This window comes from Balaenoptera borealis (assembly GCF_965194805.1).
Source record: "Balaenoptera borealis genome assembly, chromosome: 15".
Classification (NCBI taxonomy): Eukaryota; Metazoa; Chordata; class Mammalia; order Artiodactyla; family Balaenopteridae; genus Balaenoptera; species Balaenoptera borealis.
The window spans coordinates 57247464-57264192 of NC_138871.1; the positions used below are offsets into that span (position 1 = coordinate 57247464).

The 16729-nt window shown below is 39.1% G+C and overlaps 1 protein-coding gene across 8 annotated transcripts in view; it reads right to left on the reverse strand.

The window, feature by feature from the left end:
• The window catches only part of EML4 (EMAP like 4), a 163901-nt gene extending 147885 nt beyond the window's left edge, over positions 1 to 16016 (reverse strand). For 7 of the 8 annotated variants that reach the window (XR_014235099.1, XM_082358025.1, XM_082358021.1 and 4 more), the window contains exon 1: positions 15719 to 16016. Coding sequence is in view for 7 of the 8 variants with exons in the window: in XM_082358025.1 (XP_082214151.1) it covers positions 15719 to 15743 (25 nt within the window). In the remaining variant the exon portion in view is untranslated. The remainder of the gene's footprint in view (positions 1 to 15718) is intronic. The other variant, XM_082358024.1, reaches the window with a different exon arrangement.
• Positions 16017 to 16729: the final 713 nt, after the last annotated feature.

Sequence of the window (16729 nt, forward strand, 5' to 3'; positions counted from 1 at the left end):
TTCGGTGATGTTATAAAACAAATGACTGTGAGAATCTGCTATCAAGAATGCACTGTATTTAATAACAAAACTACCAAATTCCCAAAAGAACAGAATATACCCAGTTTTAAGGAAGTCCAATGAGGTTTGGCAAAAAAGCAGATTGGCTTATCCAGGGTTATACAAAAAGACCAGCGATGAGAGGAAGGAACAGGTTAATAAGCAGGAAAAGAAAACAATTCACAAAACCTTGCTCTAAAGACACTTTCTCATACAACTCTTAGGAACGTGTCATAATCTTATCTGTTGGTTTTCAAATTCCCTAATTTCCCCTAGGGTATATGGCAACTCTGTCAATATATTATATATGTAATATATAATATAATAAATAATGGCATAAGAAGAAACAAGGTAGCAATAAATGAGGCAAGAAAAGGGATACTGAGAGAATCCACATAACATTCCCCAAAAAGGGGTGAGACTGTTAAAGTAAAGTTGGAGCCAGGTGGCCCAAGCTAAGAGTTTATCTCACAGAAACTGAAAATGATAAAAAGCTTTTAAGCTGGAGAGTGACAATAAAAATGTTGTACTGAAAGAATAACCCAGTGGCCACATGCAGGTTAAATGAGAGCAGGAAAGATCAAATGCGAAGACATTAATTTCTAGACATTAAAACATTGCCTAAAACTACACTTAAAACTACATCAGTGGTTTTCAAACTCCTGAAACAACTTTTTTGTTGTTGCTGTGACACAGTCACACCCCCGTGAGTCCCATCAGAAAAACATCTAACATTACCTTATAGGTGCTACTACTAAACAACTGTTCAGAGCACAGCAAGAGCCCAAACTGCTTTAAGTACCAAAGTAGGTGTTAAAGTCCGGAAAGAAAGAGGGCCAGAAAGTAAAAGAGGTGACCTCACCCTGGTCACACAACCCACTGTTTGCCTCTACCCTCACTACCACCCACAAACAGCTGTCTGGAGAGCTCCACAGCACCCTGGGAATTCTCCTTAGTAACTGAATAGGGGTCCTGAATGCAGGTTGATAAACAGTGATCTATAGTAATTAACCTGGAGGAAAAAAAGATTTTATAGAAATATAATCAACTTTTTCCACAAGAAAAAAAATACTAAAACTCAAGGGAATACATATCCAAACACATAAAAGTATTTTAGTAAACAATAAAGCCTTAAATATGAAACAAAAAGGACAAATTAAGAATCTGAGAATGGACATCTAAGAAGTATATATACTATTCCAAAACCCTGTCATATGATCAGATATAGTGACTAAGATGTATGATGATAAAGTAGCCTTAGCACAGTTGTCAATGTTTTACCTACCTGTTTTTGCATCCCCAAGATTACTTTTCTCTAAGCTTATCTGACACAACCAAAGTCCACACAGGCTATATCACCATCTATTCTATGAAAAAAGGATGGTATATTTATAATGAACAATGCAGACATCAATGTTTATACAGGAGTCACTGATGTCTGAAGAGTGAATAATTTCATGAAAATTGTTTTTGAATTTTATTTATTTATTTATTTATTTATGGCTGTGTTGGATCTTCGTTTCTGTGCGAGGGCTCTCTCTAGTTGTGGCAAGCGGGGGCCACTCTTCATCGCGGTGCGCGGGCCTCTCACTATCGCGGCCTCTCTTGTTGCGGAGCACAGGCTCCAGATGCGCAGGCTCAGTAACTGTGGCTCACGGGCCCATTTGCTCTGCGGCATGTGGGATCTTCCCGGACCAGGGCTCGAACCCGTGTCCCCTGCATTGGCAAGCAGGTTCTCAACCACTGCGCCACCAGGGAAGCCCCATGAAAATTGTTTACTGTCTAAAATTGTTTACTGTCTATCTCCCTTCATTATAATATATACTTTAGTAAGAATTTTTGTTTCTTTTCTTCACTGATATATTCCCAGTATGAAAACAATTCCTGGCATGTAGCACTTGCTGAATTATTAGATTTTCATACTGGCATCAATAGTTCATTTCAGTCACAAAAAGTCTGTCACTACAATCATCATCATCATATGAAGGGTTGTAGTAACAAGTTCAGTTTTATTCAATCTACTTAAAAGTTACCCTTTAGGGTATTTTTTTAAACTGAAATTAACAATTTTTTTTGCCATTTAGTTATTACAGTTAATTTATGAAAAGTGTCTGACATAGTTCCTGAAATCACAGCTGAATAAAAGTTAGTGCCTTTGCTTTGCTACTCCCTTTCAAAAAGTTACCCATGTGAACCAAATTTCTTGAAATGTAGTCCATAACCTGCCGCATCAATGATTATTTCCTAAAGCAAGCATACTGAAGACCATAGATTTAATCACAGGACTCATACTGCAACAAACACAGAGAAAAAACAAATATCTTAGAAAAGTACCACTTATATAGATAACAGAGAGAGGATAGAAGTTATTGAATTCATTGACTTAAATTAGGACGACACCAGGAGAGCATAGCTGACAATGGTCTCCACACAGGTTGAAAACTGCAACAAAAGTGAGCTCTATTGGTAGTTTATCATTTTCTCAGGTGTATGCGAGTAGGAAAAAAAAACTAAATGTCATTCCTTTAAAAGCCATTTTCAAGAGCTGGGAGGGCTACTGTGACCTGACTTCTATTTTTCTGCTTACACCCTAAACAAAGACATGCATTTGAAAAAAACATAAAAGGCTGGATGGTGGAGGTTTAAGACAGCCCTCCTTTGTTTCCAAAGCTTCCTATACTTCACCATCACAATCCTTATTACTCTGTATTTTAAAAGCCAACATCATAAGCTCCATAAGGACTATGTTTATAGCTGGAAGAGTGCTGAGCACATACCAAGCGTTCAATAAATATTTCCCAAATAAATATTGCCTGAATTCCCCACAGAATTATAAGCTTCATGAGAGCAGGGATTTCGAGTGTCTTATACACCAATTTTCCACTGCACTTAGCACAGAGTGTGATCCAAAGAAGCTAATCAAAAGCTATTTACTTAATGAATGTGTTTATGACCAGGAAACACACACAAAAAAGTGACCTATATGAGACTCGAACCCATAACCTTAGCCCCATTATAGTATGCACTAATGAACCAAGATCAGGAATTTCACAGTGTGCAAGTTTCAGTGTGGATGTAATCATTAAATCTCACCCACAAGCACTCACAAAAATTTCAAGAAAATTAGTCAAATATTGATTACTTTCCCAGCCATTCTCTTTATTCTAAACTTTGTTCCCCAATACCTTATCTCAAATGACCCATAATAATAGATCCTAAAAATTAAGAAAATGTTGTTTGTGCCAAAAAACATGTCCTCACTAATTAAAACTGGAGAGGATTAAAGAAATAAGATAAATGCCAAGAGGTACTCAAAGCAGTCAAAGAAAATCAAAGGCTATGCCCCAACTAAACTGAAAACAGGATATCCTTCAAATTTAAAAAAAAAAAAAAAAAAAAATTCCCACTCACTCATCAACAGAAGTCAGTTATGACACTTTTCTGGAACAAATGGCTCAAAGAAAAATGCAAATTTTGTCATTTGCTCTAACATGTCACTTAAAGATCAGCATAAGCAGTTGCTCGAGACCAACATACAAGAGTAAAAAATGATTTAAGGAAAAATGTCAGATATCAAAACTAAATAGTTTAAAACAGCAAGTCATCTCAACTTTAGGAACTCACCAATTTTGGAAAGTCTGAAGAAGTACATTCTCTGGAAAAAAGTTTTTAAATGAAAATAAGTGTATTCTTATTATGGAATATGACAAATATAATATAGCATAATTTGACTCTCTAAGGTACTAACACCTCACTGATCCAGAGATTTATCCTAAAAGAAAAACAAAAGACAAAAGAAAGATAATCTTAACAAAAGAAAATACAGGGAGCATAAATGGTCTATAATTTAAAACATGCACATATCATCAAGTCTGTGAACTAAAAGCTCAGGTATTTTATTATTAAAGGCCTCATTCAGAAGTCTATTATTTTACTCTGAGGAACATCTGGTATTATGTTATCCACGTATTACTAACATTAGCAATATTTATTAGGTATGATTCTGTCCCTGTAGGTGCTATACCATACAATTTAAAAAGGCACAGACCTTGATCTCTTGGTTCTTTTTTGAGGTCCAGAACAATCCTTATGTACGTCAAACCAGCTTTGTAATCTGGTTTCCTAGCCTACAGCAGATTTAAAATTGGAAATCAAAAGAATGGCTAGATTAGAAACAATAACCAATTTAGTTAACAATGAGCACCTCTAGAGCCTAGAGTACCACTTCCTACCAACAGGAACCACAACTTCTTAGAGAAACAGCTGACCGCAGAACTGGAACAGGAAGTGTAGAGGAAAAGTTTGAACATCTTGTCACATCAGAAAGCAAGGAAACTAACAAAGAGCACTAGGACCAGGACCCAGGAAGCAGTGTGAAGATGCTCTCAGAAGTCAAAGATGGGAAAACCTAAGCATCAAATTTTAGAAGAGTAATGGTAGCAGATCAAAATACATCAAATATATAAAAATCTGTAAGTTTCCATTTAAAGGATAAACAGAAGACAAAGAAACATGTTTAAAAAAAAAAACACACCAAAAGATACAATCAGTACTTATGTTAAACTTTACAGGAGGAAAGGTCTAGTTTCTTTAACAAACTGCAAAGGGAAAAAGAAAAGGGAAGGGAAATATATAGATTAAAATACTCGAGACATAGCAACCAAATGCAATGTACGATCTTGTTTAAACCTTGATTTAAACAAACCACTGTAAAATGACACTTTTGAGACAATCAGGGATATTTGGCTGGATATTTGACATTAAGAAATTACTGTCAAATTTTAGGTCTAATAAGAGACTAGTCATCTTTCCAGATATATAAGCTCAAATATTATGGGTGAGATTTTTTTAATAATTAAATAAATAAAAAGAAAGGAAAGGATAAAGTACACTGACACTAGGTGACAAACAGCAAGGAAGACAGTTATATCTGTCTAGGGTCATTGAATGTATGGAGCAAACAGTTCTACACAAATAGCTCTCAGAGGCATCACTGTATTACAGCACAGAACCATGTCTAATGCTCATAGTAACCACCATCAGTCATCAAGAATAAGGTAAATTATGTTCTTTCTATATACACAGCTTAGGCAGATCAGATGTCCAAATGATGGAATACGACACATTAAAGTTTATGTTTATACTCACTGAGAAGGAAAGATGATCACAACATTTTAAGGGGGAAAAAAAAGGTTGATTTTGCTGGTTAAATCTGTTTTCTTTTACCCAAGCCCCCCAACACACACACCACCTAACAGTACCTTGCTCTAAGATAACTGCTGATTGTTTAAATGTAGAAACATAAGAACATCCTGAATGGCTTCCCACTTAAGAGCAAACACCTTCAAACTAATTTACATTAATGGTCTAGTCCATGTGTTTAACACAATTTTTAAGTGTAAGATAAACTATTATGCAGTTACAAAATTACAAGAACCATAAAGAATGTTCGCTAACTTAAAATGACTTAATTCAAAAATCTCACCTGAACCCTACTTAAAATATATATGCAAGTTATTATGGGCTGAATTGTGCACCTGAATCACCTTATTGTGTCAAAAAGCAAGAGAGTCCTCAAAGAATGATGGGAACATGTCAAAAGAATACAGAAGCCAGCATGAATGGGTACCCGATAGCCAAAACAGGGCCAATTTGAGTATCAAAATAAATAGTAATGGATTATAACCCATTGGAAAAAAATAGGATACCTGATTCATACAGATATAAATAAACCAATAATTTGAAGGTCTGATGAGGAACAGAATATTTACAAAGTTTCAAAGTACCTCCTACAAAACACTTACTAATTACAAAGATTTTTTAAAAAGTAATTTTACAGTGGAAAGGCCTGGCAGACACCACCTTAATCAAATGGTCAAAATGGACATTACCAGAATGGGACAAATCAAAACTGTGTGCCACCTGGTAGGATGCAATGAGACAAAACACAGCTTCACCTGTGTGGCTTTTGTGCCAAAGATACATAACTTGAATCTAATCAGGAGGAAACCTCAAATTTAGGGACTTTCTACAAAACAACTGGCCTGCCATCTTGCAAAGCATTAAGGTCATGAAACCCAAGGAAAGACTAAGGAACTGTTCCAGATTGAAAGAGACTAAAGAGACATGACAACTAAATATAACATTTGATTCTGAGCTGGATCCTTCTGCTATAAAAGACATTATTAAAACAATTAGCAGAACTTGAATGGGTCTGAGGGTGAAATAGCAGTAATGTATCAATATTAATTTCCTGATTCTCTTCATTGTAATATGGTTATGTAGGAGAATGTCCTTGTTTATAGGATATATACACTTAAATGTAAGCAGGTGTTAGGGCATCATTTCAACAACTTAATTCTCAAATTGCCATGACCACAAAGAAGACACCCCCAACACCTCCTGGGCAAGATAAAGGCTGCAAACATATGCCTATAGAGGCCAGGCAATAAGGTAAATACTTGAAACAAGCTAGGTATAAGGCAAGGACTGAGGCTGTTTACCTGACGCATCACTCAGTGAGTATATATCATCTGGAATGCAAGTCCACAGTGGCAATATCATTCCATTTTTCAAGAGAAACCAAAGATGCAGATTTTTATGTGAAATTTCCCAATTTTTAACACACTCAAAAGGGCCAAACAAAACATGTCTGTCGACTAAATTTGAACCACAGCTGTCTCTGGCCCAGAGGCATGTTTCTCAAACTGAAGCCTAGGGATAAAAGGAAACCACATGATATACGTGGAACATATTCTTGGAGCCGCAGTTTTATCCCAAGAGTTTGCCTGGAATTTTCTGGGAGAGGAGCTATTTCTTTATTTTTAAAATGCAATATTTTGGAGTTTAATGCAAAGTTCATATGATTTTTAAAAACTTCTCATTTAAAAATAATTTCAAGCTTACAGAAAAGCTGTAAGAACAAGAATAGTACAAAAAAACACCTGTACAGTTTTAACCAAATTCATCTGTTAACATTTTACTCATTTGCATTACTTGCATAAGAGCATCCTTCCACCCTCCCTCCTCCTCTCTATGCAAACATACAAATACATACACACATAAATACATAGCTCTCTCTCTATATATATGTGTATATATATAAAACATATATACATGTTACATTATTTTTTCTGAACCATTTGAGAGTAGGTTATATATCATGGCACTTTATTCCTAAAAATTTCAGTGTGTATTTCCTAAGAATAAAAACATTATTTTATAGAACCTTAGGACAGTTACCAACTTTAGTAAATTTAACATTGATGCCATACCTTTATCTAATCTACCATCCATATTCCATTTTTGCCAAATGATCCAATAATATCCTTAATATCATTTCTCCCTCTAATACAAGATCCATTCTAGAATCAGGTACTACAAATAGTTGTCATGTCTCTTTAGTCTCCTTTAATCTGGAACATTTCCACAGCCTTTCTTTGTCTTTATAATATTAACATTTAAAAAAGTACAGTCTCGCCCCCTACCCTTTTAAAAAACAGGATGTTCCCCATTTGGAGTTCAATGTTCCTCAGGATTACATTCAGGTTATGCATTCCTGGCTGGCGAACTACATAAGTGATGTGTTCTTCGCAGGCATCACGTTCAGAGGCACACGATGTCCACTGGTGTTATTTATTTTGATCATGCACTCAAGGTGCTGTCTGATTTCATCACTGCATAGAGTTACTATTTTTTTCCCCTTGCAACTACTAAGCAATATATGGGGAGATATTTAAGACCATGCAAACATTCTGCTCCTCATCAAAAATATCCCCATAGATTTAGCATCTATCAATGATTCCTGTCTGGACTAATCTTTATTATAATGATTGCAAAATAATCATATGAATTTTTCAGTTAAGTAGACTCAATTTCTGGCTACACTCCCAGATCCCTTAGGTGTAAGCACTCGGTCTCCTCTACTTTAGGAGCACTACAGTGCAATGGTTTGTGTGCAACACTAGAATAATTAGGTGCAGCTTCCAGAAAAAACAAGCGTACCTGAGCCATGCCTTAGAGACTGGATAGATTTTGAAAAGCTAAAGAGGTGGAGAACCAGTCAAGACACAGACAACTCCATCAGGAAAGCTGAAAAAAACAATACGGTGAATGCTTTGCCAAGTAAATAACATACCCTAACTTCCAGTTTCATAAAACCACATTTCTACATATGGAGTTTGCCTGAATTACACTGATTCTAGAACTACAGATATACTTTCGCTGCTACTGATACTAACTATATTCTAATCATTATGTTCAGATTCTAAAAATTTTTCAAAAACAGCACAATTCATTATAACCACTTCTGATTGTTCATCCACATTTTTATATATATGTGAGCCCTCCCACCTCGTCTCTCAAAGATAGGGAATAGACACTAAAAGTGTACCTTTCATCTGATTGTGACCCCTAGAAAGAAATAAATTTTATACTGCCATCTAAGGCAAACATATAAAACTGAAATTAAAAGTTTCTTGAAGCAATATCATGCAAAGCACCAATATTTTATAATCTTTCTTTCTTCCTCTCTTCCTCCTCATTCTTTTTAATTATTTGTCTTGACTGCAAATAAATTGATTTCTAAATTCTTAATAGGTGATGCATAAGACCTGCACTTGAAAAACACTACCCTAGAACCTGGCACAGAGTTCTTTATCATATTCCCAACAAAGTCTGGAAGAAAGTTTTCATTTATTTCAGGTGAAATAAGAACAGAAGAAAACAAGAACATAAAGAGTTATTTAATTTTTTAAAGGATTCTGAGATTGTGTATGATAATTTTTTGGTCTTCAAGTTATTATCTTTTTATGCAACGATGGTAAGAGCGAAGGTTGTAAGTTGCCAATGATATACTGGTTCCCTAATAATTTTTCCCCCAATTTTATAGGGTCCTGAAATCTCCACTGCTCTGCTATGAGATTTCAAAAACACATGAGAGTGTCAGCCTTCAATGGGTTTACAATTTGGCTGGGGAAATAAGACTTACAATAATTTTAGGACTTGTAATAATTACTTCTATCTTTTGAGAAGAAATATTCTGTGATAAATGCCCTAAGAATGTTCTTATGTTAAAAGTTCAAGGGTGAATATTTTAAGCTGGGAAAGAAAGAGAACAAATAACAAAAGGTGTTCAGAAAGGAAACAATATCTGAGTTGGGCCTTGAAGGGTACTTCAAAAGAGAATAGTCACAGGGATGTAAAAAAGCCAATCAAATATGGGGAAAAAGAAATAGGTCAATTAGGCCAGAACATGTTAAGACAGTAGAAAGAGATAATGGAGGACCCTTGACAACAAGGTTAAGGTGCTTGAATTTGGTCATTAAGGCAATGAAGCAATTTGAAAGAGTGAATGGGACAGTCAAAGCACTGTTTAAGGAAGATTAGTCTGAAAGTCACACACACACACACACACACACACAAAACAAATTATAGACAAGTGGAGATTCTTGAGGCTATGCAATAATCCAAACACAGAAAAATAAGGACTTCAACTGTGGTGGTGGAAAAGGAAAGTAAGGAATGGGAAAAGGTGACAAGAATTGATAAGTCTTAGAAGAGATTTTAATGTGGTAGGCAAAAATGGCCAGGAGTCAAACATGGTTCTAAGATTTCAAGGCTGGGTGATACTTACAGACAGTGGAAAATAAGAAAAAGAAGCTGATTTAGAGGATGAGGAGCTCAGATTCAGGTATGTTAGAGTCAATGTACAAGTGGGTTATAAAGAGTCAGTAATAGGGTAAGGAAAAGAACATTAGACCCCATCAAAAAAATCTGAGTTCAAGTGGAAAAAAATGGGGACTTCCCTGGTGGCACAGTGGTTAAGAATCCACCTACCAATGCAGGGGACACGGGTTCAGTCCCTGGCCCAGAAAGATCCCACGTGCTGCAGAGCAACTAAGCCCATGAGCCACAACTACTGAGCCTGTGCTCTAGAGCCCGTGAGCCACAACCACTGAAGCCCGTGTGCTCTAGGGCCCATATGCCACAACTACTGAGCCCGCAAGCTGTAACTACTGAAGACCGCACACCTAGAGCCCATGCTCTGCAACAAGAGAAGCCACAGCAATGAGAAGCCCACACACTGCAAGGAAGAGTAACCCCTGCTCGCCACAACTAGAGAAAAGCCTGCGCGCAGGCAACAAAGACCCGACGCAGCCAAAAAAAGAAAGAAAAAAATGGTTAGGATCTAATGAAAAAACCACCAGAATGCACAATTATATCTATAGTATAATTTTCACTGTGTAAAAAAGGAGGCGTAGGAAAAGAGTAAAAATAAGTACATCAACATGTTAATGTCAGCTGAATACAGATAAGCTAGAACAAAAGATAATTTTTTTCTTTCTTCTTTTGTATTGTGTTCTCATTGGGTACAAACCTTACAAGTTAGGCTCCCCACCAAAAAAAAAGAAAAGGAAAAGAAAAATCTGGATTTGAATAGCCTTTATAAAAACTGCAAACTCCTTGAACCTTAGTTTCCTCATCTATGAAAGGGGAAATAATTTCTTCTCTCCCAAGGTTAGTGTGCAGATTAAATGAGATAAAGTTTTGTAAACTATAAAGCAATATGCAAAGTTAAAGCATTATAACAGTGACAGCTAAAACTATAGGACAAGAGATCACACAGAGACATAGAAATATACTACAGATTTGGGAAGTAGATTATTTCCTTAGACTATTTTAAAGTTTTAGAATCCATCTATTTTAAAGTCAAAATGTTGGGACTTCCCTGGTGGAGCAGTGGTTAAGAATCCGCCTGCCAATGCAGGGGACACGGGTTCGAGCCCTGGTATGGGAAGATCTCACATGTCACAGAGCAACTAAGCCCGTGTGCCACAACTACTGAAGCCTGCGTGCTCTAGGGCCCGTGCTCTGCAACGAGAAGCCAGTGCAATGAGAAGCCCAAGCACCACAATGAAGAGTAGCCCCCGCTTACCACAACTAGAGAAAGCCCCCGCACAGCAATGAAGACCCAACACAGCCATAAATAAATAAATAAATAAATTTTAAAAATAAAAATAAAATAAAAATGTCATATTTCTTATGAACAAATATTGAAGTTTTACATGTAATAGAAACGGACTCATATACGTAAAATTAATACGGTACTTGTCCTACATGCTATTCAAACTTAAATACAAAGCAGAAAAAGACCTAGTAATATCATTCCCTAATATCTGGACTTCTAATTATTTCATGGTTTTAAAAGGCCAGTCTCTATAAATTCAGAATCTCCAAATGTTGTCTCTCAGAAGTTATGTGCTTGATACACAACACTGCATTCTAAATGGTGCTTCCCCCTTCAACTCCCATTTCTGGTACTTTACTTATATCTCTAGACATGTATTTAAAACCAGATAGTAAGCTCTTAAAGGGCAAGAAGAATGTCACAAAAATAGGTACATGTTAAGAAATACTCTAGCTAACTCATGTTACAGACGTAAGAGTTACTACTCATGCCATATTATAACGTAAGCCTATCTTGAGCCCTTCAAGAGACAACCATTAAGAAATTAAAAGTTAAGAAAAAATTCCCCAAGTAATATTATTACATGGGAAACATTTTTATATGAATAAATATATACAGAATGCTTTAGACTAGATTAATATTTGAAAATCACATACTACACTGTTCCTTTAAGAAAGCAAGAGTATACATGAGATGAGAAATAAGTTCTAATATTGTGATGTTAAAGAGATAGTTTTAAAATATCTCATAAACTGAAGCATACTACTACTGCAATGAGACTGTTACATTTCTTATACTAACCCTACAATTTCATCCATTACAATTTTTCTTTAAAAAGAAGTTTTGGAGTTTTGTTTTTAACCTTTGGAGCAGAAAAAGTTAAAACTGATGTGGTTAACAATATGCTTTCTTTAAAGCATAAACACAGACTAAACCTGTAGGCTAATCCCAAGACAAGTCTTAAAATTAAAACCTTTATTATGAAAAAGAGATGCTAAAAAAACTAAGCATGAAATGCACCTAACCCCTGCCTTAAGAAAATCAACAAAAAAAGCTGTATCAAGTTTCCCACTTTTGCACATAGACCTGAGATTTAAAATATTTACTGTATATATGTTTTGTACATGTATGTGTGTGTATTCCAAACTGATTTGGAGGCAGGACATCAAGATAGATTGTTTTCCCCTCACTAAGTTAAAAAAAAAAATTGTTTCTGAAGTATTGCTTTTTTATATTACCCTCTTCATGAATTAAAAGACACTATGCCTGAAGTAAACGGTGCCACCACCTGCCAGCCAAACTGCCTGAAATTCATCAGCTGTAGAGATTAAAAGCATCCTTTAGTTGTTTTTATGTAAAACAAAAGTAATACAAAAGGTATATAATTTCAATGTGGCACATATAACACAATCATCCACAGACAATCACCTAACGTTCCTCTCAGTGATCTCAAAACCACTACACACAGTTTTAATTGCCATTAGACATCTTATAAAATGCACATAATAGTGTTTTCCTTATCTAAACACACAACAATCAAGGGTACAGTTTGAATTTTAAAAGTTTTTCACTTTATGAAATGATGCACCATAACATTCCCTTAAATAATCAGCTTCTCTAGAACCATTGTTTACAAAGCACTGAGCTTTCCTGCTTATAAAAATGTAGTTTTCTTACATTTTTTTTCAAGAACTCATCTAGTATTTAAAAGGAGACACACATACACTTCCTTGAGAATAAATGTTTTCAATACTTGTGACCCCAGAAGAACTTCACATGTTTTGAATTCTTGTTTGGTTAAAAAAAAGTTTTTAAACATCTACTAGAATACAAGACCTTGCCTTTACACTCATGGCTCTCTTGATGATAAAATAAAGATCAATGTAACTCTACGCTCTAGACTAATGAACTGCAGGGAATAGAAACAAGCAATCTGGCAAGAGCTGGGTAAAGCTATGTTTAAAGACTACCAGTAAAATATACCAGCATTACCCTTCCCTCACTCCCAACTCTTTAAGGTTTCAATTAAAATGGGGCCTAGTTTTACTCTTTCAAGGGGGACAGAAAGAGAAAGCACAGAGCTCCTGCTGAGAAGTATCTTCATGAGAAGCAGCTCCAAAAATACTGCCAGGAACCATTTCTTTCCCTCCAGCTGACAGAGGTTCCTCTCTTTAAATACAGGTATATTCCCTGCTCCTGATCAACACCATACTTAAAGAAAGAAGGTCTCATCAAGGTACCATCCAAGGATGGCATCAAATAAATAAAAAAATTATCAAATGAATAAAAAAATTCAACAACAGGGTCAGCTATAACGTTCCTGATGAAAAGTGGGAGCCCCAACTAAAATTCATCTTCATCTTTCAGTCTCTCCTATCAGTTGCCTCATGAATTGGATAAGAAAGGACAGCTGTCTAACAAGGATATCCACTGTTTCAAAATAAACTTAAATGCCCCCAATTAGTGAGAAAGACTCCCACAAAACACAGAAGATGAAGCTTCGGCAAGCCTTCCAAGTCCTCAGAACCAATAGGAAAGAAGTAAAAGCTGATTCTAATTTGAGCAGTGATCCCACTATTCCTACAGGCTGAGGAGCCAACAGTGCAGAGATATCTCAGTCCCACCACATCCCCCAAGACACTCAGTTTTTTGGCCAAGTATATGATCACCTCTTTGTGAACATAAAGGACAAGTCTTTCAGTCCAATATGATTAGGGAATAAATCCAAGCATAAGGCTTAAAAAAAAAAAAAAAAAGCAGTGAAAAGTTGATCCCTCTTTAAAAGGAGCCCAAGAATGAAACAACTTTACAATGTAAGGAATTATAAGACATCAAAGGTTAGATAATGGACAACAGGTGCCTTTGGGGAGGAAAGAGTAACACTCAGTCGCCTCCTATTTTAGGATTTCCACTCTCAAAGTACTAGTGTGTGTGTGTTTCCCAAAGAAAGTGTGTGTGTTTTTCCCCAAAGAAAATCAAGGCCAAAATTGTGGGTTTTACTATTTAATACCTATAATGGATCCATTGCTCTTTAACCTACTTTTTTATTTTAGATTTTAAAAAACCCATTTACTCTCAGTGTGTCTGAATAAAGTATGGCCTATGGCCAGATTATGCACTGATCCATGAACATTAACCAACTAGGAATTTATTATCAAGAAATGCAAAGAAAGGCATCTGAATACAAGCTACCTCCACATAAAATACTCAATATACAAATCCAGCAGCAGGTATCACATTAACTGCAGTATCAGCCAAAGCAGAAACTGTTTCTCACCATCATGACAGTTGAGCTCAATCTTTACAGTAACCAGATTCCAATAGCCTCACAGAATAGTAATTCCAGACACATTATAGGGCACTGAGTACCAGCCTTGAGTTCTGATTCCCTAGGCCAGTTACAAAATTTACTACCTTTATCTGGGTGAAAGGGAACACTGAAAGGATACTTCAGCCTACTTCCCTTTCTCCATTCCACAAAGACAACATATTCCAAAAATGGAGAATCCTTTCTTTCCCTGTCAGAGGCCCCCTTTCCTATGGATTAACTGGGCAGGGTTACTTCTCCCCAGCATGCGTGCAGAGCCAGCAAGCATAGTTCTGCTTTCACTCCTCTTTTAAAGAGGGTCCCCAGGCTTCCCTGGTGGTGCAGTGGTTAAGAATCCGCCTGCCAATCCAGGGGACACGGGTTCGAGCCCTGGTCCAGGAAGATCCCACATGCTGCGAAGCAACTAAGCCCGTGGGCCACAACTACTGAGCCTGCGCTCTAGAGCCCGCGAGCCACAAATGCTGAGCCCGCGTGCCACAACTACTGAAGCCCGCGTGCCTAGAGCCCGTGCTCTGCAACAAGAGAAGCCACCACAATGAGAAGCCCGCGCACCGCAACGAAGAGTAGCCCCCGCTCGCCACAGCTAGAGAAAGCCCGCACGCAGCAACGAAGACCCAACGCAGCCAAAAATAAATAAATAAAATAAATTTTTTAAAAACCACTTATGTTAAATAAATAAATAAATAAATAAAAACAAAGAGGGTCCCCCAACACAGATGCACCTCTTCCTTTCCTGTATTAGGCAAATGATGCTTCAGTGCTTCTGGTTCTCTCCACCACTGCAAAATGTTCAGAGAAGTGGAGGAAGTGAAGGGAAGTTGTCAGTTACTCTGAGGTATACTTAAAAGAAGACTCCAAATTTAAAGTGAATACTTGGTGGGGCGGGGGGGAGTGCCCCCCTCCTGAAGAGGGAATGGGGGGTCCCTTCCCTAAAAGGGAGCCTCTGCGTGGCTAAGGGGTGTCCCCAACCTGAAAGAGAGCTCGGTATGTGGGAAGGGGGAGGAATGTTGTACCCAGAAGAGGGGTCAGGGTTTGAAAAAGGTGTCCTAACCCTGAAGGTGGGGGGAGCCGTGAGTGTATGGGGTGGGCTGTACCAGCTTTGGGGGGCCGCGCTGAGAGAAGGGGTTCCCACTATGGTGAAGAAGGGCCCCGCACTGAAGAGAACGCTGGGAGGAAAGGAGGGTCTTGCTGAGGAGGGCTGGCATGGGGGAGGGGTTCTGAGTCCATCGGAGCCCGGAGAGGGGCAGCAGGCTCGAGGGGAACATGTGCAGTGGAAGTGCCGCCATCCCGAGGGGCAGGGTGGAGAGCAGGCCCGGGCTGCGTGTGGAGGGAACAAGGTTCCCACCCTGCGCAGGAGAGGAAGGACTCCCGGCCGTACTCACCGAGGCTGCCGGCGAAACCGTCCATCTTGCGGGGAAAGCGCCGGGCTCCGGGCTCAGCGGGGCGGGCACTTCATTCAGCGGACCGACTAGGGTCGCCGACGCTGAGCCTGACCCGCTAGCTTTCTCGGGCGCCCGGCTCGGCTCCCACCTCCCGCCTCCGTCGTCCGTCCGTCCACCACGGGGCAGTCAGCCGCGGACGCCCGGACCACTTCCCCGTCAGGTTGTGAGCCGCGCCGCGCAGCTCCGCCGCCTGCCCGGCCTCCCTCCCAGACAGCAGCCGCAAGCGCCCCGCCGCGCCCCGCCCCCGCGCCCGCGCGCAGCGGTAGCTCCGCGCCCGCGCGCAGCGGTAGCCCCACCCCCGCGTACGCCGTCACGCTTCCGACTCCGCCTCCCACGTGACGACTCGGAGGCGGGGTCTTGCCGACCCTTCCCTCTCACCTTGCCTCGGCCTCGGGTTCCGCCTCCCGCGCTCGGGAGGGGTGGCTACGCTTGCGCGGTGGGCCGGCTGAGGGCCTGGGACTTGGGGCTTGAAACTGCTTCCGAATGGGTGGGGATAAGGGGAGACCTCCGGCCTGGGATCCTCAGGAGCGTCTAGGGATTCCTTTTCCTCGCAGCCCCTGGGGAGTCCGCGGAGACCCATCGAAGCTTACGTCTGGAGCCCCTCTGACAGGAGATGGTCACCCCGTGTGTCCTAGAACACTAAAGAGGCAACCAAGTGCGGGGAGGGGTCCAAATTTCCCGGGTTCTCCCTTTGCCCCAGTAGGATGAGGGACAAATGAGGGCGAGTCTTCTTGACTAGCTCAAGGCCACCATGCCACAACCAAAGGCACACAGCAGAGCCCAAGACATACCAGAAGCAAGGAATGTTAGTACTGGACAGGACCCAAGAGTTCATCCTGCCTCCCCTTCAGGGAGGACACTGAGCCTTAGAAAAGACATGAACTGCGCAAGCTCATGGAGCCTGGTAGAAGCAGAGTTAGAACCTAGGCTTCCTAATCCCCCTGGTGTTTT